The sequence below is a fragment of the Candoia aspera genome, chromosome 8 (genome assembly GCF_035149785.1).
Source record: "Candoia aspera isolate rCanAsp1 chromosome 8, rCanAsp1.hap2, whole genome shotgun sequence".
NCBI classification, from domain to species: domain Eukaryota; kingdom Metazoa; phylum Chordata; class Lepidosauria; order Squamata; family Boidae; genus Candoia; species Candoia aspera.
The window spans coordinates 13,551,830-13,577,080 of NC_086160.1; the positions used below are offsets into that span (position 1 = coordinate 13,551,830).

The 25,251-nt window shown below is 39.2% G+C and overlaps 1 protein-coding gene across 1 annotated transcript in view; it reads left to right on the top strand.

The window, feature by feature from the left end:
• The window catches only part of LIMCH1 (LIM and calponin homology domains 1), a 206,689-nt gene that overhangs the window by 121,862 nt on the left and 59,576 nt on the right, over nucleotides 1–25,251 (top strand). The window contains exons 4-8 of the mRNA XM_063309659.1: nucleotides 1,508–1,614; nucleotides 6,806–6,836; nucleotides 12,988–13,098; nucleotides 19,567–19,762; nucleotides 24,736–24,988. Coding sequence (XP_063165729.1) covers nucleotides 1,508–1,614; nucleotides 6,806–6,836; nucleotides 12,988–13,098; nucleotides 19,567–19,762; nucleotides 24,736–24,988 — 698 coding nt within the window. The remainder of the gene's footprint in view (nucleotides 1–1,507; nucleotides 1,615–6,805; nucleotides 6,837–12,987; nucleotides 13,099–19,566; nucleotides 19,763–24,735; nucleotides 24,989–25,251) is intronic.

Below are 25,251 nucleotides of genomic sequence, written 5' to 3' on the forward strand. Positions count from 1 at the left end.
CCAAGAGTTCTGGACAAGAGCTTGGTTCTCTTGTCAGTCTCCATCCCTCACCAACTGTGATACAGTAGGATAAGATTTGGCATTTAACTCTGATATTTGTGGAGGGTTAAGGCTGTTCTCATAGTTCTCTGCTCCATGTTGAAGCAGCATGCCTGACACCCAGTTGATGGAGGGGAAAACCCTCTTTTCCCCTGGCATGTCCTGTTGGTGGCACATACCTGGCTGAATGGGATGTATGGAATGGATCTTTGCTCTCATCGATTTCACCATTTGTTTTTATAACTCCTATTTTGTATATTTTTATTTAAGTATTTGTTTGCTAAATGTATGTTCTGCCCTTCCTCAAGGAGTTCGAAGCAGCAAACAAAGCATCCTCCTCTCCAGCTATTCTCCACACCAACCCTGTTAGAGTGGGTAAGAGAGGGTGTAATCACCCAGTGAATTTCCATGGCTAAAAGTAAGCTTGAAGCCGGGTGTCCCCATGCATAGCTAAACAGCTTTACAGTACTACACTGCGCTAGTTATCAGTATAAGGACATAACACACCTTACACACCATCAGTGTAAGGACATGACACACCATCCATCTCCCTCCCTCCTTCTTTGGCTTGGCACACAAAAGGACCAGCCAACCAACCATGACACCTGAAAAAGCTATAAAGCTGTGTGCATGTGTTCTTCTTTAAAGTTCCATTGCTGATTATGCAGGTGGTTACTTGCCTGTGATTTCAGTAGAACTAATTTCTTACTTTTTTTTTTAATAATATGGGTTGATGGACTTCAAGAATGACTTGAAACCCTGTAATACTGAAATACAATGGAAAATGCATTATTATGAGGTTTCAGTTCTTGGATCTTTAACTGCTGCCATTAAAAAAAGAAAGACTGAATTCAGATGGAATATGTTAGATAGAAATCATTGGCTTGCCATTAACCTGTGATTACTCTGATTGTACCAAATGATCAGAAGAGACATACACATACACTTTCCCTAACTGGCACTCTCAAGCCACAACTCAGAGAATTCTTGGCTGGTATATCCGTAGTTCTTTGTTTGGTGATATTTCTGATGAGCTCTGATTTCTCATTTGCCACCTGATAGTTTTGTGGGCTTATGAAGCAGTTCATGTTTTCTCATATAAACTTGTCTCGAATATTTTTGATTTTTAAAAAAAGTAAGAATGACTGGACTTGGGAATGATGCATTATCTTTTCTGGGCTGGTTTCATTGTTTATTTATTTTATTGATATATTGTTTTATTTTATTTTCTATCCCGCCTTTATTATTTTTTTATAAATAACTCAAGGCAGCAAACATACCTAAGATTCCTTCCTCCTCCTATTTTCCCCATTGTGTAATAAAGATACAGTACATGCTGGTTCCACATTTGAAAGTCTAAATAAATAGAAATGATCCAGGAGACTTAGGTCAATAAGGGAAACAGAATGGTGAATGGAGATAATCTCTGTCAACTAAGGAAGTCTCATATTTGTTTTGTTCCTTTCAGGACAACATTGCCTTGTTCTTAAGAGGTTGTAGGGAAGTGGGACTGAAAGAATCTCAGCTTTTTGACCCAGGAGACCTGCAGGATACTTCAAGCAGAATAACAATCAAGTGAGTAAAACATCACTGGTATTTCTGGAATTCCAAGGCAATGCATACCTGGAACATATGGATGTCTAGAAAGAAATTTTTAGCCATTCAGTCCATTACATTACCAGCATTATAACTGTCTTCCCTTTTAGTTCAATTCTGTTAGTAAACAAGAGAAGGTAAGAGAAGAATAAAGCATTAAAAATGACCACCAAACTAGCAATGGTGTCTTTAGAAAAGGCAAGTAATATCTGTGTGATGGGGAACACTAGTAATGGTCAAATCTGGGGCAAGCTCTGAGCTCTTGTTTGTTGATCGATATATTGCTCAGGAGCTGCAATAAGGAACAGCCAATCACACATGAGTGAGCAAAAGACCCAGAGACAGAAATAAATTCAGCACAAATTCTGTTGCAAGCAAATTTGTAAGTTACCTTAAATGTCATCTTGAATGCAAACAAGGGTGCTTTAGAAAGGGAACTTACATCAAAGGAATTTGTCTGCATCAGGAAAAATTATGTATCAAAGACCTAAAGAAAAGTGATCTCATTTTTTAAAATGGTTCCTCAGCCAATTTCATTAATGCTGTGGAAAATATGGAAAAATCCTGTATGCATTACAAGATATTGGGAATGTGAGTACTAAATTCATTAGAATTATTTTTAAAAGTGCATAGAAAAAAGTTAGACTGTCTCCTAAGAAATACAGTAAATTGGACAGGATGTTTTAGCAGTTTGAAACCCCACCGTCAAGATTCCAGATCAAGGGCACCCAGGGGAGATATGGAAGGAATGTGGACTCACTGATATTCCTGAGAGACCTATGCAGAGAGACAGAGGACTTCCTTGCATGGAAACCTGAAGTGTTCTACACACAAGAATCCTATGTAGAACATTTACTATAGCTTTAATATTTTGCCTGGGGTCCTGAAAGATCTAAATCCCAGTCCTAGTTTAAAATCAAAGTTGATGCTTTGTAAGCAAACATTAAGGTAGTATTGAGATGAAAGCATGTGTTTGAAAAGAAAGAAAACTTAAATGTAGTTTATTTATGCTGCTGTGTAGACAGAAGACTTAAGTATCTTGTTGATGCAGATTAAAGGGACTTTCAGAATGGTTTATGGTATTCATTAGATGATCCTCAAAAGCTGATGGTCCCAGGACTAAACACATCAAAAGCCAAATTAAATTCTGATGAAAGAAATACATGAGGTGCCTATGTGTACATACTGCAGAGTGAGATCAGGCACTTGAAGTACTGTATATATAACAGGAAACATGCAGCCCTCTTCCAACAGAGAGTGGGAATAAAAAGCATTGGTTTTATTGGTGATATTTCTATTTTCCATTCTCTTAAGGTGGTCTGAAAGATGGAGTCCTCAGTCTTTTTGGCCAACTGGCACATTTGACATTTGATGGCACTTTGTGGATGCTTTAAAAAATGATTACTAGAAGGAACTTTATCATTCGTACCATATTTTTGTGGACAGTCATAAAACACCAGCTCAGCAGAAAGCAAACTAATGAAGTTGCTGCCTGCTACATTCCCTAATCCCTGGATGTTCACTATCAAACTTCAGCTTCCTGTGGTCTTTTTTTCCTGTGAAGTGTGTAACATGGGGTCTAGTGAGCACCAAGGGAGTGTTTGTGGGTACTTTGGTGTTTGCGGACACCATCTTGGGGCTTCTAGTTCTAACCTATAACAGGAATGCTTAATATTACTAATAGAACTATATCAGTCATCATGAAACCATTTTCTGGAACGATATCCAGTTATTAGTTATGGAAATACTAATTAGTTAAGGAGTCTTGTGATCATTAAGTGAACTCAGACTCTGCTGAGGATCTATTCTGGAAACTATAGTATGGAATCCCTCCGGCACTTTTAAAAAAAGAACTATGAGGGGCGTGTTGAATCCTTGTAGAATTACTTGTGGTTCTAAGCAGTAGATGGAAGTAATGTCCATTAGTGCTTGGGGTTTGCTGTCCATCTTGATGATTCTCATAAGCTCTGTTCAGAATCAATTGTATTTACTCCCTCAGCTTGGTCCTCTTTACTAGAAACTTGGCAATTGGGTAATATGATAGCTCATATCTGTAGGGCCATTTTCAAAAGAAAGGAGTGTAGGAATCTGGAACAGCAATCCTTTTTTAATATTGGCATGCCTACCAATGATGCTAACCTGGTTGTCACACTGTCCATGGCAGAAAAGCTTGCCTTTTCCTAAGAATAGGAAACTTTTGGCCATTTAGGAGCCATTGATTCAACAATTTATCCCTATTTTGTCTGCTTACATATTCCATTAGAACAATGATGTAGAGGGACATGAGCAAATGGCTGTTTCCTTTAGGCTTCTCCTTTCTCTGCATTCCAAACAAGTTTTGACACAATGAAGTCAAAATGGCTAAGAGCCTTAATACTTTCTTTGTTTCTATATCTCCCCAGCAACTGTCCTGCTCACACAGCATTCAGAAATGTGACCCGCCCATCATTGCAACCTCTGGATTTCACTTAATATAACTGTTATCTAGAAGGTCATGTTCTCTATTTATCTAAACTTCGCTCACAGGGTCCTGATGAATCAAGTGTAAGCTAAAATCAAAGTAAATTGGCTGCTAGGAAATGATACACTGACAATCCTTCATAATCCCAGATTCTTCTTGACTAGCTGTGATTTCCCACAAAACCTTAACTCAGCTGTTTCCTGGATGATGAGCTGTCAAAGATCAGTAGTCTTCTGTTCAGTGCTAACATTCCTGACTTTTGGATCAAAACACACACACACACACACACACAGATTGAGTCATATGCTAAGTTTCACAAAGCCCTTAAGGTTCATGTCTGTGCATCCAAGAGGTAGATTGTAGCAAATGTGTTTGAAGTGAAACACAACCATGGTTGAGATACACAATAACAAAAAGAGCTAAATAGATTTTTAAAAGGAGATAGCTATACGTCAAGCATTGATAACCTATTTACAGAGAATAAACACATTGTATGATTCTGATGCGGGTTAAACCGCTGAGCTGCTAAGCTTGCCGATTGAAAGGTCGGCGGTTCGAATCCGCGCGGCGGGGTGAGCTCCCGTTGCTAGTCCCAGCTCCTGCACACCAAGCAGTTCGAAAACATGCCAATGTGAGTAGATTAATTGGTACCGCTTCGGTGGGAAGGTAACGGCGTTCCATGCAGTCATGCTGGCCACATGACCACGGACGGGTCCTTACGGACAACGCCGGCTCCAAGGCTTAGAAACGGAGATGAGCACCGCCCCCTAGAGTCGGACTCGACTGGACTTAACGTCAAGGGAAACCTTTACCTTTACCTTATATTTTCTTTATCAGGACCACAATCTTGAAAAATAAATCATAATTGTTCTCTTATTACAAATAAGGAAGGAAGGATGAGATTGTGACTTGCCTAAGTCAAATTGATAGTTTAGACTGGTGTTTCTCAACCGTGGCAACTTTAAGAAGTAAGCGGAGCTGACTGGGGAATTCTGGGAGTTGAAGTCCACACTTCTTAAATTTGACAAGGTTGAGAAACACTGGTTTAGACAGTGTGGTATAATGGTTAAGGTGTTTGACTGGCACTGGAGAGCCCCAGGTTTAAATCCTCCCTCTGCCACAGAAACTCCCAAGTAACCTTTGACCTTGGGCTCTCTCAGCTCAACCTATATCCCAGGATATAGGTGGGGAAAAATGGGAGGACAGAGTGTTGTGTATAGCACCTTGATCTCCTGAATGAAAGGTAGAACATAAATATAAATACATATTTATAGTTGAATCAAGACCTGCATCGGGGACTTCTCTGCAGCACAGACTTTTCCCATCTGTTTCTTACTTTGTTGCATGGTTTTGTGCGATAGAAGCAACTAAAGTATCTTAGAACTCATTGTCTTTGTTTATTCACCATGCTCATAACCTGCCCTGAAGACTCTAGATGGTATACAACAGTGCACAGAATAAAAATACATTATCATAAAAACCCAAACATCAAAACAGAATGCCCTACCTGAAGACTAGTAGAGGCCATGGCTGGCTGAAACAATCCAGCTTTGGCTTGTTTACAGAATACTGACAAGGGAGGGGTGCACATACCTCAATAGTTTACAAATTTTGCAACTGGCAGTCTTCAGGACAACCTCCCTTTCGATGGTTCTCTAACAGGAAGAGGAAGGCTGGGCACTTGGAAAGTCATTTTCCAGCTGTAGTGAATGGCACAGCAAGAAGTGGAATTGCTTCACCATGGGCAGACAGGAAGCTCAGCCAGGGATCTTGAGGAAGTTCTGATAGTGATTAGGAGGAGGAGGAGGGGCTCCCTTCCAGAGAGCAAAGTGTCTGTGAAGACATCGTGACCAAGGCTAATGCAGAATTGATGGGGAAATGGTGGGTATGCCCATGGCACAATGCAATTGGGGTGCCAAGTAAGAGGCCACTGTGCAGCCCAAGAGGGACCTTTATCACCCACCACCTCTGCCTGAGGCAAGGCTTTGACTCTGCTTCATGACAGAGCTTTCCCTGTAGACCAGTGTTTCTCAAACTTGGCAACTTTAAGATGTGTGGACTTCAACTCCCAGAATTCCCCAGCCAGCATGGCTGGTTGGGAATTCTGGGAGTTGAAGTCCACACATCTTAAAGTTGCCAAGTTTGAGAAACCTGAAGCTGAAGAAACTTGAGAAACTTGAACTTAAATTTGCCAAGTTTGAGAAACACTGCTGTAGACAGTGAAGGAAAATCTGTGCACCTAGACGTACTGCGCCTACCCAGTCTTCGCTGCTGTGGCTTAAGAGGCATCACACAATGTGCACATTCCTTATCCTTAGTATCTCAGTAAAACAGTTGAATCATGACTGAGCCCCATAACTTTGGGTCCAACCTAGTAATCCATTCCCATGAGAAGAATTTCTTGCTTATTCTGTCTTTTAGATGCTAGGCTTCTGATGGCTTTGCATTGGTTTATTTCTGTTGAGGAGAATTTTAATTATTTGGTAACTCAAACATTAGCTGCGTGGATCAGAGTAACTCTTAAGAATGTGCTTCTATGCTATCCAATATATAAATAAGCCCTCCATCGCTTCAGTTGCTTTCATGTGTTTCTAACCAGCAGACACATCCTGCAGACTTTTGTTAGGGGAAACATGTGACCTCTTGCATTATACAAACCCTGGAAAGAATTTCTGCTTTCTGATAGTTTTTTCCTCCTTTCTTTTGTAGGAATCTTGACTGTAGCAGAAAGCTGAAAAATGTAAGTACTCAGATGTATAGCCCTTTTCCCCCCCTCTTCATGCTGGATAGGGTTGGGTGTCTGTTTAGTTGCGGGGTGGGGTGGGGACAGATTAAGCTTGAAGCTCAGATATAGTTCTGTGGCTACAGGGATCTTTTGTTTATTGGCAGGCACTTTGTCTTTTTGCAATTCGTGCACTACTATGTAAAGCTAACTTTGCTCAAGTTTTGATGAGTAAATAGCATAACTTCCGTGGACACAGCAGAGTCCATGGAACAAAACAAGTCCTTTGAAATAACAGTAACAACAGTAAAACATTTTGGGGATATTCTGGGGTTTTGTTCAGGGCGAATGACTAGATTAACAAACCTGTGCCTATTGGAAGTCACAAGAAATAGCTGTATTTCTGTGTGAATTAGCTACCAAGTTTGCAGGAATGTCCAAATGCTTTATTGCTGCTGCAAACTTTCCTGTGTTCCCCAAATGGGATTTTAATTTCAAAGCAGCTCTTTTCATTCAGTCATCTTGATTGAAACCAGGAACAGCAGTAACAATTTCAGAACTGCATGGTAAGGAAGGAAATTGTTAAATGCACCTGGTCACAGAGTTAGATAAACTATCCAAAGCCAGACAAAACTTCTGGTTTTGCTGTCAGTTACACACTCCTGTCTATTCAGATTCTATTTGGTTGACATCCTTGAGTCTTGTAAGGAAATACCAAGAGCTTTTCGATATAAATTTGAAGCCCGTAATCATAGCCACAGGTAAAAAAGTGTAGTGTTATTTTGTTGTGTCTGGCTTATCATCAACAAAGTAATTGTTTTTCCACCAAAAACTCATTCACACCTATAGCTTTTGGCATAATAATATTTAGCTTTGCAAGATTTACTGAGAACGATCTGCACAGGCACTGTTGGTAAGATGCTGAAGCCAGTTTACAAAATGCTCAAGATGCTTTTAGAAAGCTTTCATTTTAAACCCCAGCAGAGTCACCACTTTTTGGAAAACCTGAAAAATATTTAAAAGAAATTAGGAAGTATTTCAAAGTATTTTGAAATGATGTTGCCTAGCAGGTCCCTTTAGAGAGACCAATCCAGTTCTGAGACTCTGGGGATGCAGTTTATATGATTTTAATTGGATTATTAAAATGGTATGCTGCCTTTTAAAAATAACTGCAGTTTGCTAGTTGTTCCTTGAATGATGTGATGCTGCTTAGTTGCAATTAAAAAGAAAGGTTAAGCTCTGCCCTGATTGAGCCTCGTACTGACTCAGAAATCAGTCCCACTGAATTAGTTGAGGTTGAGTGCCAAGAAAGGGCCAAAGGGACATAGTCTGATGTAATTCCCTATATAATTTTCTGTTTTCAAAACCAGCCGTGGAATGTGGACATTTAGGGTCAGGTCCTCTGTATAAGGAGGGAGGATCTGACTTTCTGTGCCACATCCCTGATTTGATCATTCCCTTGAGCTGCTGTTACTCGTGAATGGAAACCTTTGGCCTTTCGGTGTCATTATTCAAGTATGAATGAAAGGGAGTTGCAGGGAGTTGCAGTTATGGAGCCTTATGCTTTGTATTATGGCACATTAGGATTTCTCATAACGCTACATAAATGGAAACTCATAAGTTCTTGAACTCAATTGGATTTAATTCCAGATAGGAGTAGATTCAAGTGCCACTGAACTTGATAGGAATTGCTCTCTATAAGTAAGCTTAATAGGGCAACATTAATCTACCATGGAAGTAGAAGTCAGAACAATAGCATCATGTGAAGAACTCAGCAAGCAACAAAATTCTTATGGATGGACTCTGACCTGTCCCTAAACTCTGTTGGTTTCCAAAATCTCTTCATTAGTTCTGAAATCAGATTGACAGCCTGTTTGACTGGAAGAGCCCTACACGTATGTAATATAGATAGTCCTTGACTTACAACCATTCATTTAACAACCATTCAAAGTTATGACAGTGCTGAAAAAAGTGACTTATGACTGGTCCTTGCACTTAACGACCATTGTAACATCCCCACGGTCATATGATCAAAATTTGGGCACTTGGCAACCAGCAAGTATTTATGACAGTTGCAGCGTCCCAGAGTCATGTGATTGCCATTTGCAACCTTCCCGGGGGGCTTCCAACAAGCAAAATCAATGGGGGAAGACAGATTCACTTAATGATCCCAGTGATTCACTTAACAACTGTGGCAAAAAGGTCATAAAATTGGGCACAACTCAACAACCATATCGCTTAGTGATAAAAGTTCTGGTCCCAATTGTGGCCGTAAGTCAAGGACTACCTGTATGTTAAGTCTTCCCGAATCTCTTGCCTTCCAGGTGTGGTAGCCTATAGCTCCCAGGATTCTCAGCTATCAAGGCAAAAGGTCATATTTTGGTAATTCTGGGAATGGTAGTCCAACTTCTTTACAAGGCACCATGTTGAGGAAGAGTAATCTGGTCTCTGCACCAGCGCCTGGACAGCAAAAGTCTGCACTCTGTCTTCGTGTTTCTTTCCACCCATTTCGGCTAATGATTGAAGTATCTTACATTTAATATTTCAACATGTTTGTAGAGAAACCCCTTAATTTATGGCAGTTGGGTTTTTAAATTCAGCCTTAGGAAAACTAAAGGATAATAGCTCAGAAGAGTTTCTCAATGGTAGCAGAAAAACAGTATCTTAAATTCTTCCTTTACCGGAAATTGTAAAATAGAAACATTGGCTTCCTAAACATTAGAATAGTGGAAACAGTTTCAGTTCACATCATTATAAATGGGTGTGCCTCCTCTCCCCCCAGTGAATTTATGTCTATGAGTGGAAATTTCCTGTTGGTTATCTGATCATCATTTAAAAAGATTCCAAGCCCTGCATCTGGAGTTACAGGAAACCTCTCTTCTTTAATAAATACCAAGAGGCGCATTATTAAAGTAATAAATGCCTTGCAAAAAGGTAATACCATTTTTAAAAACCTGCACCTGATTAGAATCCCTCCATTACATTTATCACTGGGAACTCTTCTGTAATTAATCAGGTGTTGGTGCGCCTATATATTACCTTTACTTTGAATTAAGGGTTTTAGGATTTAATCCTATCTCCTATACTGATGCTAAATATTCATGTATACTCTGTATAATAAGAAGTAGTATGGCACATTTATAAATAAATAACAAGGCTAGAAAGTAGGTTAGGAACAGAAAGAAGATAAATTATGCAATGGACCATCAGCGCCCAGCAGCATTGCTGTTATACCATTTTTGCAGCTAATACAGATCTTTAAATGGCACAATAAAGTGGCAGCACATAACCCACCTTGGCTGACCTTGAAACAGCTAATTAGGACTGGCAGGCCTGCAACTAAGGTCTGTGTCACCCTGGGCAAACATGGATTCCGCACCCATTTTGGCACACACACACCCCAGCGCGGTGCCCAGGGCGCATTCCCTGCTTGCCCCCACCCCTAGTTGCGGCCCTGAGGATTGGATTCAACTACCACTTGGAGTCTACCCGGAAATTTCAGGGCTGCAGTATACATACCCAGACAACTTTTTAAAAAATCTCAGAAAAAGGCAGAGACAAACCATTTTGGTTTTCCTACTAGGAAAACTGCATAGACAACATGGGAGTTGAGCTTGACTTGAGGGAGCTTTTATCTTTATATTTTGTATAAATTAGTAAATTTAATAGTTTTTTAAAAGACTTTTTATTAAGGTCACAGACCAGAATTGCAAACCGAAACACATTAAAAATAAAAATAAAGTAAAAACAGAACAAGATAAAATATTACAGGTGGTGGTAGGTGGTTGTTCCCCCCCTCCCCCTCCTCCTTCTTCATTTAAATAATAGTTTTGTTTAAAGATGTATGTATACCTGTATATACTTGAAATGGTCTGGAGACGTACTCAGTAAACTATTTGCTTGCTCGTGTGCCATAAATTAGTAAACTCTGCTTAAAAGGGGTTGTGAATTAGTGCCAGTGGTTAAGGCTGCTAGTTTCACAACCAGAGAAGATTCATGTGATTAAAAGAATTAATTCTGAATAAAACAATTCTTGTTTTAAAATGTCACCTGAGTGAACTCAAGGGAAGGCCTTTGGCCTGTCATGTTTGTTTATTTTAATCTGATTTATTAACATTTTTCCCTTTTTATTATGTAGTTATAAGTCTTGATTCATTGTATTGTTTCAATACAGTGATGTTTATACAATATTAATTGAAGATTATTGACATTATATTATTTAGATAACTTAGAGTGTTGAAAATACAGAAGAGGAAAAGAAGTATTCTATCAATATTAATTACAATTTAGGATGTCAGTATTACAAGCATAGAGAGCTAGATTGGTGTAGCGGTTAAGGCATCAGGCTAGAAACTAGAAGACTGTGAGTTCTAGTCCTGCCTTAGGCACAAAGCCAACTGGGTGACCTTGGGCCAGTCGCTCTCTCTCAGGCCAAGAAGGGGGCAACGGCAAACCACTTCTGAAAAACCTTGCCAAGAAAACTGCTGGGACTTGTCCAGGCAGTCTCTGAGAATCGGGTATGATTGGACAAATTAAAAAAAAATTAAAAGCATAAAATTATTTGACTTTTTCATCCAAAGTTGAGTTAGGTTTCTGTGTTACTTTTCCTTCCACAGGAAGAGGGCATTGCTTTACACCCAGCTGTATTGTGAAGATGCTTGTACTAACTTACCATTCCTGGGTGTTGAAATAATGTCTGTGTGATGTGTTGAGCAGTTAGAGAAAGTGTACTCTAAATGCTACTTAAGATGACAGTTTTGTTAAATTTTCAATAGTGTTTGAGTAATTTTAATCAACTTGGGATTGCAGAAATTTAATAAGCCAATAGGGTACAGAGGATACAAAAATGTGTCAGTGCTGAATAAGATGATAATATTTATGGAGTCACAGAATAGTAAGCAAAAAGTTTTAAAATCTAGATCAGTGTTTTTCAAAATTGATGACTTTAAGATGTGTGGACTTCAACTCCTAGAATTCTGGGAATTGAAATCCACACACCTTAAAGTCGCCAAGTTTGAAAAACACCGATCTAGAGATTTTGTACATAGAAAAGACTGTTTCCTGAACGTTATGGAGAAGCTACCTACTACTTTGGGATTTGTGTAAGTCTGTTTTTTTCATGATTAAGAATAAAAATATCCTAGAATGGCAAACCATGGAAATTCTTATATTACTTGCTAAATAATTTTTTTAATGTTATTGATCTTTGAAGGAAGTGGCATGCTGTGTTCAAGTGTGTTGTGGGAGATATTTTTGTTGTTGAATGAAGATTTTCTTTGTTGTTGATGTAAAAAATGTGAGGGCTCATTGACTCATATGATTTGGTCTTGTGAATTATTAACGTCTTTGGGGAACAATATTTTAATGTACATAAGTAGATTTATGGGGATTTTTTTTAACGTTAAAATGTTAATGTTATATTAAATTATGTTCCAAAACTTTGGAATCTGACTATTTTTGAGGAGTTATGGTTATATCAGGCCCAAGAGAATGATTTTGAGAAACTGGAAAATAGAAGTATTGCTGAAGTAAGGATTGGATTTAAGAGACGTGTAACTTTATTTTTGAAAAGGCAATTTTATCTACTGATCAAAAAATGACTCAATATGTTCTTCTTTGGTATAAATTTTATGATATTTTGTAATGTAAGAGAACCATCTTCTTAAATGTAGAATTAGGGTTAGGGTTTGACATTTGATGAATATGGTTTTTATGATAGACAGACAGACAGACAGACAGATTTTCCCTTGTTAGTTTTTGGGGGGGCGCTTTTTGTTAAGTTGGTTGCTGTTCTTTTCTTTTTCATATACAGTATTTGTCTTTTTGTTTTCTTTTGGGGAGGGTGGTTGTTTCTGTAAAACTTGTTAAAACAAATACATTAAAAAAGGAATGAAGTTTGAGAATAAGCTTTATTATTGCAAGTTTAAATTCATTACAATACTTCCATTGGGATTACAAAGTCATTATGGGTATTACATTTCATGTTCTTTTTCTTTTATAATGTGAAAGAAAGCTTCTGTCCTGCTCTTCAATAACATAGGCAGAATTCAAAGAAAATAACAGGGAACGTATTTAATTTGCTCTAGAAAGAGTGAAAAGGGTTGTTATTGTACTAAATTGATTCAGCGGCTTTGATTTGTTCCCAATTAATATTCGTTGAATTCTTCAGGTTTTAATCACCATCTATTGGCTGGGGAAAACTGCAAACAACAGCACTTACTATAGTGGAGCACCACTGAATCTGAAAGAGTTTGAAGGACTGCTAACCCAAATGAGAAAGGTATTTCAATTGCTCTCACATACAAGAGATACATGCGTTAATAAGCAGGGCTTGGATTTCTCCCAAACAATCCATATGGATTGGGGCAGTTTCTACATAGTTAAATAAACAAATACATTTTCAACTTGCATGCAGCAGGTGCATAGTGTTGTGTTTTATATTTTATTTTATTTATTTTATTTGTTATTTGTAAAGCTTGTTGAAAACTGTGGAATTGAGACATTCTCTTCTTACAGATTCTGAACAAATGCCAAGAAGTATTTATTTTGTCAAAGCTATTTCAGTATATCTGTATCCTTAATGTGTATATTACGCTGCCAAGCTTGGATAGATAATCACTGTCTTTACTTACATGCCTGAGGTCTAAAGTCCCATAATCCCCCGTTCCCAACATACTTGGATAGCATCAGGTTGACGAAGATTGTTGAATGCAGAAAAAGCAACCCTTACATGACTGTACAAAATATAGTTACATTTTCTTAATTTCAGTAAATTGAATTCAATTTACATTTGCAAATATTTCTATAATCACCACCACAGAAAATGGTGGACAATGCCAACTTTTAGAAGATACAAAAGTCTTTTAAAGTTACAAAACACATGGTTAATAGCATGATAGTAAATCTGCAAAAACAAGCGACAGATGGAAATTGGCCTTTCTGCACAAAAGAGGGTCTGGATGGTGCATTACTTGGGATGGAAACAAGAAAGAGGCACAAAGGGGTCTAAATGCTGTTTCATGATCTAGAGTGTGCTGCTCTTGAATCAAAGCAGTCACTAGAATTCTTTGGTTAAGGCTTTGTAACTTATCTTCAGTAAAGATTATTTGTCAGAACTTGGATTCTTCTGAGATTCCTTAATGGGTTCCATTCCTGCTTGTTGGGTGAAGTCGGAGAACAATGGTTGAGGACACTACAAAACAGTATAAATGTAACTTTTAATCTGCTTTGTGCCTCATTGTGTTGAAAGAAGGAGTCCATGTTTTGGAACCCAATGCAAAGAATGAAGTTGTGTTCTAATCCCACCCAGCTAAACATCATAGGATACCATTGCACATATCTGGTAGAAGCCACAGAGACTTCACACATTCTTAGGTCATTGCTCAAAGGACATCACATCGGTCACATCATAGTTACATAATCCACATCATTTGTGAATTGATGCCATGACATGCATGACATCACTTGGCCCCATGCAGTTGCCTATATATCATATGAAAGTTATAAATATTGCATGGCAATATCAGGGTTACGCTGATCAGTATATTCCTTCTGAGTGAAACTCTACTATAACAAAACGGTTTGTGTCACTGGAATGCTATATCCATCTTCTGATGGCACTTTTTAAAATAGTATCTCTTTTTTACAGTTTGATGCATATAGAATATCCTTTCACTTTCTTTAAGCTGCCAGTCTTCACAGATATGCTTAAATCACCATGGATGGCTGATCTGCTCATTCCACAAAGTTGTACTGCATAAAGGCCAACCAACCCATTTATTTTTTTTTATAAATGTTTTGCGAAATGATTGCATGCAAAACTAGAAAGTAACCTAATTGTGTCTTCCAGAGAAAGAGCTCTTGCCTTTCAGTAAAACATATGCTAGATAATGTTTTGATCAACAGGAACAAAATATTTTTGTTTCCTTCACTGTGTCTTGGGTAAGACTTGGACCAAGCCCCAGAATCTGATTCAGCCTTTGATGCTTATATATTGCTCTATCCAATCATGGAACAACAGGGCAAAATAATAAGAATAAGTTTCTAATACAATAGTTTCTGGACATTTTGATCCACCATATGTTTGCACTATATGGAAAGTTGTGGAGGAATGAGATCTTTTGTTAAGACAACTTTTACAACGTATTTGTGGGCTTGATGTTATCCATATGGCTATGATAACTTGTATTACTGAATGCCAAGCCACGGATGATCAAAACATTTTTAAAAGTAAAAAATGCTATATTGTATTGTGTGCAGTGCACTTGAATTGCTTGTTTGAAAGGAGGATGTAACAAGAGGCAGCATCATTGTTTGTGTATCTATTAATATAATACATGTATTTCCTTGCATTACATAATCTTTTTATATTATCAACCACTCCATAGCTTTTATTTAAACAATCCTTACAGCAGCTGTAAGGTAGACTCATATTAATTTATTTATGGCTAAAGCTCATCTTTTTGGTTAAACCTCTCATTCTTAGCATTCTTAAACACTGATTTTCTCCAATTATATAGAAATAGGGGAATGGACTTCATTGGCATTCTGTTATGCACTCTTCTGCCCCTTTGAATTACTGGCATGCCAGACTAAACCAAGATGAACTGAACTGCTATTCAGAGGACATATTAACAATGGTTGCAGTTTTAGAACTAAAGCTTTTTTTTCTATAATTTGCTCATTCGTTCATTCATTCATGCATTCACTCCTTTTTTTGATTCCTTCGGATGCTGAGTTTTTTTTTGAAAGAGAGAGAAAACAACAAAGCTTTTTTATATTTCAGGAATGTTTTATGAATGAAATACAGTCTGTGTGTCACTGGATAGCTTCTCTGATTTTCAGGCCTGCTGTGGCTGAACTTTCTGCGATAGCCCAGCATTTTCTCCTTTTCTCCCTTTGCTTCTGAAAAATGGCAGTTTGCCAAAGGATTAAATGCAGGCTGTTGGTATGCAGGAGCTGTAGTCCCAGGGAAAAGATGTCACATTTGTGGAGGAGATGCGCAGGGAGGAAAAGAGAGATTTTAATAGGAACTTGGTTTGCAAAGTGCAGAGGCCTGGCAGTGTATAGTGTGACCTGTTGGTCCCACAATTAAGCAGAGGAAGATTGTTCACTCTAGAAAAGTTTTGGGGGTTCATTAAAGGAGCACCACAATATCAGTAATAGTTTATTTTATGATCCCGTAGCTGACCTTGACTGATACTAAAAAGCTAATATGTTCAGACCTGGTTAATACTTGAATAGGGGGCACCACCAGGAAGTCCCAGGGCTGTAGCCTGGACAAAGAAGTCAAAACTACCTTCCAGGAGAAGGCAGTTGCAAACCATTTCTATGTTGTTTCCCAGAAAACAACCTGTAGTTACCAGAAGTCAAGCTAAACTCAAAGGAAATGCTTCTGTTGTCAGTGATATTCAGCTACTTTGGCTCTGATTCAGTTGTGGATACTGGAGTGGAACAATACCCAAAATTTGGGGCAAGGGAAGAAATTCTATTTGCTTGAGCATTTTAGGCTGAATTTTATTTCCATTAATGAGAGTCTTGAGGCTGGATGGATAAGCAAAGTGTGTTGTGGAATTGAGGTGCAGGTTCCAAGAGACCAAACAAGGTTTTGCTGAGTGGCTGAGGGAAGAGGGGAAGAAAAGGTAGCTGTGGGTATGTATCAGGTTTGCAACTAAATCATCAGAAATTGCTAGTCAGATGTTCATTAATCTGCTTCTGTGAATGTGCCTGAATCATTTGAGGCTTTAACTAATTGCAGAAGAAGAGATACACGTGGAAAATAAATAGGATGGGCAACAGAGTTCACCGAAGGTTGTCATAAGGCAGTCTGACTCTTTCTAAGTATGGAATAAAATAATTCATTTCATTTTAACTAATTCCAACTTGGAGGAAAGACTGCTCATAATTGCTGTTTCTGCAGTCATTGTTGGTAAGCAGACTGAGGCTCCATTGATGACCACTGGGTCTTCCGTTCAATTTAAGTGGGTAGCTTTTGTTTTATAGCTGTTGCCAACTTGGCCTTAAAAAAGCTGTGATACTTTGGGCATGCAGAAGGAATAGCTTTGATTTCTAATCATTAGGGCCACCAGGAGAAAGCACTGGGTTTCTCCCCAGCCTCAGAATGCCCTGCGAGGCAGCTGCTTCATTTCTCTTCTATAAATATATGAGCCATCCCTACATGTCTGGTCAATAATTCTGTGAATTATTTTCACAGGAATTTTAGCCCTGGCAAGTGAGAATAACATTGCAGTCCAAAGTATTGCACTGGGTACCCAACCTCGCCCACTCCCATCTGCTGATGGAAATCCTGTATTTGGTGCTGTGTGTCTCTACCATATAGTAGGCCCTGGAGTATCTAAATCCATTCTTCCACATGCCCTGCATGATTATCAACATTATTTCTACTCCAGTGCCAAATTAAATTTGGTAGATGCACATAAAAATACACAAATTAGAGGGCATCTTCTTGTCTAGTAGGGCATCAAGATTTAGGGATGATGCGGAACAGACCAGTTGGAAAGGCACATCACCTTCTACTGTACAATCCCTCTGCCAATGTGTAGAGATGTTACTATCTTATAGGCGCCCAGAAAGAAGTTCCTCTCAAAAATGGAGGAAATTACTTTTTGAAGGGCCTGGACAGCCTCCTTTGCTTAAACACAGCCATGGAGAGTTTAATGTACCTCTAAGAAGGCAAAGTGAAAAACACTTGTTTACAAATACCTATTGCTCTGGGTGGTCTTGTTGAACCTTCAGTTTCTTTAAAGTGCGTATTACATGGAAATCCAAAATTTCTTCTTGGTTGGTATATTACATGCCTGGGTTTCAGGAGTGTCAGCAGGGCAGGGTATGGTAAAAAGAAGTCAACATCATGGCCACGACGATGTGATCAAAGCTCCGCCTGTTTTTTTATAAAAATCAATCACAGCATCATGACCACCATCTTGGCCTTTTTTAACCACATCCTGCGGTCACCCCTGCTGAGTTTCTCACATTCACTCCTAATATTAGGGACTAGTTCACACATAATGCAGCAAGAAATCTAGATTTGTCATTGGGGAGCACCCTCAGGAAGTCTTGGGCTATTTGACTGTTTAACACACGAGAGAGAGAGAGAGAGAGAGAGAGAGAGAGAGAGAGAGAGAGAGAGATTACTGCAGACGGAATCCTGAGCAGTTGTTTGTTGAATGAAATTTGACTCGCCTCCCATTAGTAGCATTTCAGATTTTAAACAGACCTCCAAGGGGCATATCTCACGATTACATCTGAGCGTGATAATATTGTACTTAACTTTTGGATTCAAAGGGAGGAAGGAGAAGGGAGAAAAAAAACGTTTTAGAAGTCTGGCTTTGAATGATAAGACACTGGCTGAACCAAGGGGCAGCGTTCTAATAAAGCAAGACTGAGGTTCTCCTGACCTTTTCGTCTTCGGAGTTCTCAGTGTTTTAGTATGTGCAGCTTGCACTGGAAATAATTTATAATCGTGAGGCTGTCAAAGACATCCATTGTTCTCCTTGCCCCGAACATGTGGGGCAGCTTCAAGTGCTTTCAGATCTCCTACAGCCAGGAGCTGGCAACAAGCAAAGAGCAAGACTGAATTCTTCAGAGGCATCAGGGAAAGGGTTTTGCTGCTTCTTTCTTTCTTTTTCAACGGCTGCTTGCTTTAGGAAGAAAGACATCCCCTCTTTCAGAACTGAATTCTCCTCAACGTGGAAGGAGCTGTTGGACGCTGGAGCTGGCCGCTTCGTTATTTTGGCTGAACCAGAAACAACAGCAGCAGTAAATTCACTTTGCTGGCGTTCCGGGCCAATATACGTTAGTTTGAAGGAATCTGTTCAGTGAGGTTAGATATGTTTTGCCTGCTAACTTAAAACCAAGATGCCTTTCCTTGTACGATATGGACAATAGCCCATATGAAGTGGACGTGGATGAAGAATTAGCCATGTTTCAGGTTGCCTTGTTTATTTTTACCTCCTTGGTGTATTAGTAAATGTGCGTCTGAGCAAAGCGAGTTCTGTTTTGCAAGGGTTCCTGCCGTAAGGGGTGCACTAGCTTAGTAAATGTGTTACAAGATTCCTGGCTGAGCTTGTCGTGCAAGATTAGCGCAACTTTTTTTAATCAGATGTGCAGATCTGCTTCTCTGAATTCTTGTTTAGCTATCTGCATAAATTAGGCTTACGTTTCTGTTTTGTGCAGTGAACTGTGGATTTTGTTTTGCTTTTCACAGCAAACTCATATGAGTAATTGGAAGGGGTACGTTTAAGTTATACGGTGAGAGAATGGGGAGAAGCCCAAAAGATTGGGGTTGAATTATTTTGTCCAAATATTTCAAAAGTAATGTAAAATCCTCGCCTCTGGATTATGTTACCTGCTTTCATCCTCAGATCTTTTGTGCTGGACTGGGTAGAAACAAATAGGCTTTTAAAAAAGAATTGAAAATCAAATTACATGTTTCCCACAGTGTCTGCACTTTCGTTGTTTATCTCCTGGTGGCTTCTGGTTCAACAAGTTGTAGTAGTGTTTCGGAAACCTACAACACTTATTTGATGCAAGGAAAGTGGTCGCAATGAAGAAAATCTATTTGATCTGAGGCCGCCGGAGCATAAAATAAACTTGTGTGAACACCAGGAGGAACCATGCTTTTGCCATACTACTGTCACCTGTGCCACAGGTGTGCATATACTAGATGTGTTCATTATTAATACATGGGAGGATGTGCATTTCTAAAAAGGCTTCTATTCCACATCAGGACACGGAGGAGATTGAGAGTCCGAAGCGCAGCATCCGTGACAGCGGCTACGTAGATTGCTGGGACTCTGAACGCAGTGACTCTCTTTCCCCCCCACGCCATGGTAGAGATGATTCTTTTGACAGTCTGGATTCCTTCGGCTCACGTTCCCAGCAGACACCATCTCCAGATGTGGTGCTAAGAGGAAGTAGCGATGGTAAGTTCTGTTCCCCAAGGCTGCTATTCCAGGTGACGTACGGGCCCCTTGGTGTAAAATGCTGCAGTTTCCACAGCTGGCTTCAGTTGTGGAAATGTGACGTCTCTTGCTAAGCTGGAGAAGAGTTTGATTGGAAAGATTTATGGCTTGAGGTGATTTGCTTGCAGCCCTGTTAAAGCCTCTTCTCACTCGCAGCCATGAGCTGTTGGGAGGAATTGTTGCCTCACCATAGTCTTAAATTTATGAGGTGGTGTTTCTTCCATCTGAAGTGTCAGGAGATAGGAGGCAGACAGTTATTTAACCAATAAAATGAGATCTAAAGTTAATGAGAACACAGGGATGAAGAAAACATTGCTTGGAACATGAATCCCAACAAAGGAAAAATTGCTACCATATCTCTGGCATGGTAAACAATTCCCCCTTGGTGCACGGTGAAAAGAAGTTTGCTTTGAACTGGTTTTCTTTTTTGTCACGCAGACCTAATAATTGTTAGCAAAAATGCATTCATTCTAATGAATATTACTAACAAAAGTGTAGTAGCTATAACAGTAATCTTGTCTTTGAGAGAGTGATTTTATCTTGCTCTTCAGTTCTCTGTGCTAAGGAGGACCATAGTTGAAAGATTAGGAAGGAGGAAAGAAATGCTTCTTCTTACTTTCCCAAAATAAGGCAATTAAAGTGCAGCATTTAAACCAATGACTGAACACAGAATTATGCATGATCAAGTTCACTGACTTTAACAGGCTTGTAACAATGTTTCATTGTAAGAAGATGTATTTATTATCTAATTTTGTCCTTAAAGGCATATAGGGGGGCTGTCTGGTTTTTGTCGTTACAACAGCCCCATGAGGGGAATTCCAAGGTCTTCAGTGAGCTTTAGGGCTGCATGAGAATTTTCCTATCTCAAATTTAATGCTGTGTTTATTGAACTTCTGGTTGACTTCTACTATTTAATGCCAGTAAGAACAAGTGTATTAATCAGTATTTTATGTTTATTAAACCTGGCAAAATTGATTTTTTATATATGGCCTTTTTGTTACTCCTTAGACTGTTTTTTTCAACAAGAGATGCCTTGAGGGACAAAGGATTAAGTGCATTATTTGTGGAATAATCAGATGATTGCAAAAATAAGTATACCTCCTCCTTAAATAACTTCTGATTTTTATTCTTTGTGCTCCTCTTAATAATTTTTTCATCCTTTATTCTTACTCCTAACACCAAATTTCATACATTCATGAAAGCAGGCATCTATTAGATATAGTATGGTGTTGCCCAATACAACACTTATTTGCAAAAAAGACATTTCGAATGGGGAAACCGCACTAAAGGGTGGGGGGCACCAGCTCCTTTCCCTGTTGATGAGGTCTCTGCTCCATTTCCCTCTGCACAAATGTCTTTCTTCCATCTTGCATTTCAAGTGCCCCTTTGTAGCATACACTTTGAGCTTCAATTAGCTACCTAGAAACAAACCAAAAAAAATAAAGGAGGGGGGCTGGCCAACTTGGTGTGCAACACTCCTGCTGGAAGAAGTATAATGGCAATAGAGACTTGGCTGAGTTCCTTTGGTCTAGCCTGTAATTGTATTAACATGTTAATTTTACCTAATGATTCCATTCGTTTTCACTGAATATAATTGATTAGCCTCAAGTTCTTTACTGGCTTTGGTGGATTTTCAAAAACCAAAGAGCTAAATTCATAGATGAGATTGTATCAGTGGCTACTAACAGGGAATTCCCATCTTTAGATACAGAATAAGAAGCAGGAGATATATCATGGTAAGATGGTGATCATTTTCATATGGGAGCTTCTAGAGCAGTGTTTCTCAATCTCAGCAACATTAAAATGTGTGGACTTCAACTCCCAGAATTTCCCAGCCAGCAAGGCAATTCTGGGAGTTGAAGTCCACACATCTTAAAGTTGCTGAGGTTGGGAAACACTGTTCTAGAGGCATCAGTTACCTGAGATGCTGGGTGAGGTGGACTTTGATGTAAATTTTGCAAAGCAATCGATTACTTAGACCTATTTCAGACCTATTTCAGTTCAGATTGCAAAGCAATCTATTACTTAGACAGACAGGAGGCTCTGCGTGGGCTGGTCCATGAAGTCACGAAGAGTCGGAAGTGACTAAACGAATGAACAACAACAACAACATTTCAGTGTAACTTTAGGTTAGGTCAACCTTGATTGCCCTGTCTGATGACTTTTGCCAGAGGAGAGAGGTAGAGGCTACCTTACTCATTTGTGTCATTGTCTCAATGGCATTTGATGCCGCTGATGATGGGATCTTGTTGGAGCAGCACAGTGAATTAGGAATTGGACATTCCGCTACAGTAATTCCATTCCTACCTGTAGGACCACCACCAGTGTGGGTAGGGGATGTCTATTCAGCACTATGGCACTTGCTTTGTGGAATCTATTCTTCTCGCCTGCTGCTCACCCTTACAGTGGTTCACAACCAAGAAAGCGAAGTTCTCACATATTTAGAGTAGCAGGTCTATTGCCAGGAAGGAAGGGGTTACAGGATCTTGAAAACTGGATATATACTGTATCTTGACCCTTATTCATCAGTGAACATATTAAGGTGGGGCCTCCTTACTGTCTTTGATCCCCTTTCTAACTAAGTCTTGGCTGGGGAGGATGCTAATACTTTATTTGATACCACAAAAGTGTCCATCTGTTTTGCTTTTGGAATTCCATCACCCCTGTTGTTGATTATCTAGATAAAAACCCTGGGAGAGATCACCTGCAGTTTTGGAGTGTATTGACATCAGTATCATGACCACTCAATACTATCTCCCACTCACAACAACTTAATCAAGACTGGCAGATGTTTGACAGTTGCCTGGAGGCAGTGATGGGCTGGATGAGTGCCAATAAACTAGTTGATTCCCAATAAATGGAAGTGCAATTTCACAATTTGAGAAATGCCCTATTTGGATGAAATTGCACTCCCTTTGAAGAAAAGTGGCCACTGCTATGGGGCCATTCTTGATTCACACTAATGCTAGTCATGTAGGTACCTTCAGCAGTGTGGAAGGTCTGTACCTCGCTTTGGCTGGAGTGACAGTTTTGTCCCTTCCTGGATTGGAAAAAATTAACTTCAGTGATCCATTCCTAATAACTTCACAGCTGGAAATGCAGCTGCCACATAAAAAAAAAGTGGGAGAGCAAAATTGTGCCATATAATATGCATCCTTAAAACAGCGCATTGATTGCTTGTGAGTGTTGGCAATTGGATATAAAGCCCCAAATGGCTTAGGCCCTCCCCCAATGCTGCCCAGCTTCAGCAATAAAGTCAGCTGGAAAGACCTTGCTTTTGGTCTTTTCTGTAGTTTTGGCCTGCAGTATTGTCAGTATGATTAGGATCTTCTCCCTCCTGAAAAAAGTACAGTTGGCTTCAGATGACAGTACTTCTGTCCAGCTTCAGTGCCATTATCTGCAGGCAGTTAATACTCTAAGTCTGCAAACTATGTATTTTGAGCCAGGAAAGGAAAGACTGACTCCATTGTGGCCAAATCAATGGAATTATTTTGATTATGGAGTACACTTGGATTCCATTTTGAAACTTTACCTATCTTTTTTAAACACACTTAAACATTTACAGGCACGTGGGTTTCTTTGGGAACAAGAGGAATATATAGATTAAATGCATACTAGTATTTCCTATAACTGTGTCTATAGTGTAGGTAGCAGGGATGATTTTATTGCATTTTAGATGTCTGGTAAACCACTGAGAGTCTCCTTAATCACGGCAGGCATACCTTGAGAAGCTAAAAAATAAATGGGTGGATGATTGGTGTAGGTGTTGGGTTTTGCTTAACGCAACTAAAATATTAAACATGGAAGAGCCAAAACAGTTACTTGGAGCTGCAAAAACGTTGCAGTTCTTGTAAATCTGACCTTTCAAGTTCAACATTATAATAAATAAGACACTAGAGGTTGTAGCTGTGCTCTTCTCTATTATTACTGTTACCTGAATGAACCTCATGGTTTCTAATAAAAAAATACCTTGGGGTGGCACTCTCATGTACTGTAACTTTGTGAAACTTGATGGGGAATCCTAAAGCAGAATGTGCTTTATGAAACATTTTAAAGGTCCATTCCCCACTAATACTGGAAATTACATTGCTTTGTTTCTCCGTAGAATTTAAAGAATATTTTGAGATTCTGCAGGCAGTTTTATTTATTTATTTATTTATTTATTTCTCAAATTTATACTACTGCCCATCTCCCCCCAAAGAGGGACTCTGAGCAGTTTACAACAAATCAATCAAACATTAAAAACAGTAATCATAATAAATGATATTCTAGAGGTGACGGACTCATCCTTGGGGGAGCTGAGGTTGGTGACGACTGACAGGAAGCTCTGGCGTGGGCTGGTCCATGAAGTCACGAAGAGTTGGAAGCGACTGAATGAATAAACAACAAACCATAATAAAGCATAAAGTATAATACAATACAATATTAAAAATAAAAATCCGGATGGCTACTAAAGATCATAAAGATGAGGGGAGCACTCTAAGGTGCCAGCCATCCCCAGGAATGACCACCCACCTCCCTGCCCCAGGCACGGCGGCAGAGCTAAGTCTTCAGGGACTTCCGGAAGGTCAGGAGGGATGGAGCTTGCCTGACCTCTTTCCTTATAAATATGACACTTTATAAATTAATTCATTAAAAGCCATTTTAATTCTAAACCAAGAGCACACTGTTTATCTAATACCAAGTCGGTATATTATCTGCAAATAAGTAACATAGCATTTAAAAACTAATGTTTGTAATACATTAAATAAAGTTTAAAGATCATCAGTAACATTTTGTGCTTCTATTTGTTAATACTGTAAGTCTGCAAACTATGTATTTTGAGCCAGGAAAGGAAAGACTGACTCCATTGTGGCCAAATCATTGGAATTGTTTTGATTATGGAGTACACTTGGATTCCATTTTGAAACTTTACCTATCGTTTTTTTAAACAGGAAGAGGAAGTGATTCTGAGTCTGACCTGCCACATCGAAAGCTGCCAGATGTGAAGAAAGATGATATGTCTGCAAGGCGGACATCTTACAGTGAACCCAAATCAGTTGTGCCTTTTAACCAATACCTCCCCAATAAAAGTAACCAGACTGCCTATATTCCGGCTCCTCTCAGGAAGAAGAAAGTGGAACGAGATGACTTCCGAAAGAGCTGGAGTACCGTTTCATCTCCACTAGGAGGAGAGAGACCTTTCAGGTAAGGTCTTGACCAAACTTCAGATGATCAAATCAGGTAATACAAAGCCATCTAAAGCAGGGGTCCTCAACCTTGGCAACTCTAAGCTGTGCGGACTTCAACTCCCAGAATTCCCCAGCCAGATCTGCTGGCTGGTGAATTCTGGGAGTTGAAATCTGCACAGCTTAGAGTTGCCAAGGTTGAGGAACCCTGATCTAAAGTGCCTCTTCCATTCACAGGTGACCTTTCTTGCTCTTCTCTTGCTTAATTATTTTTTTAGTAAT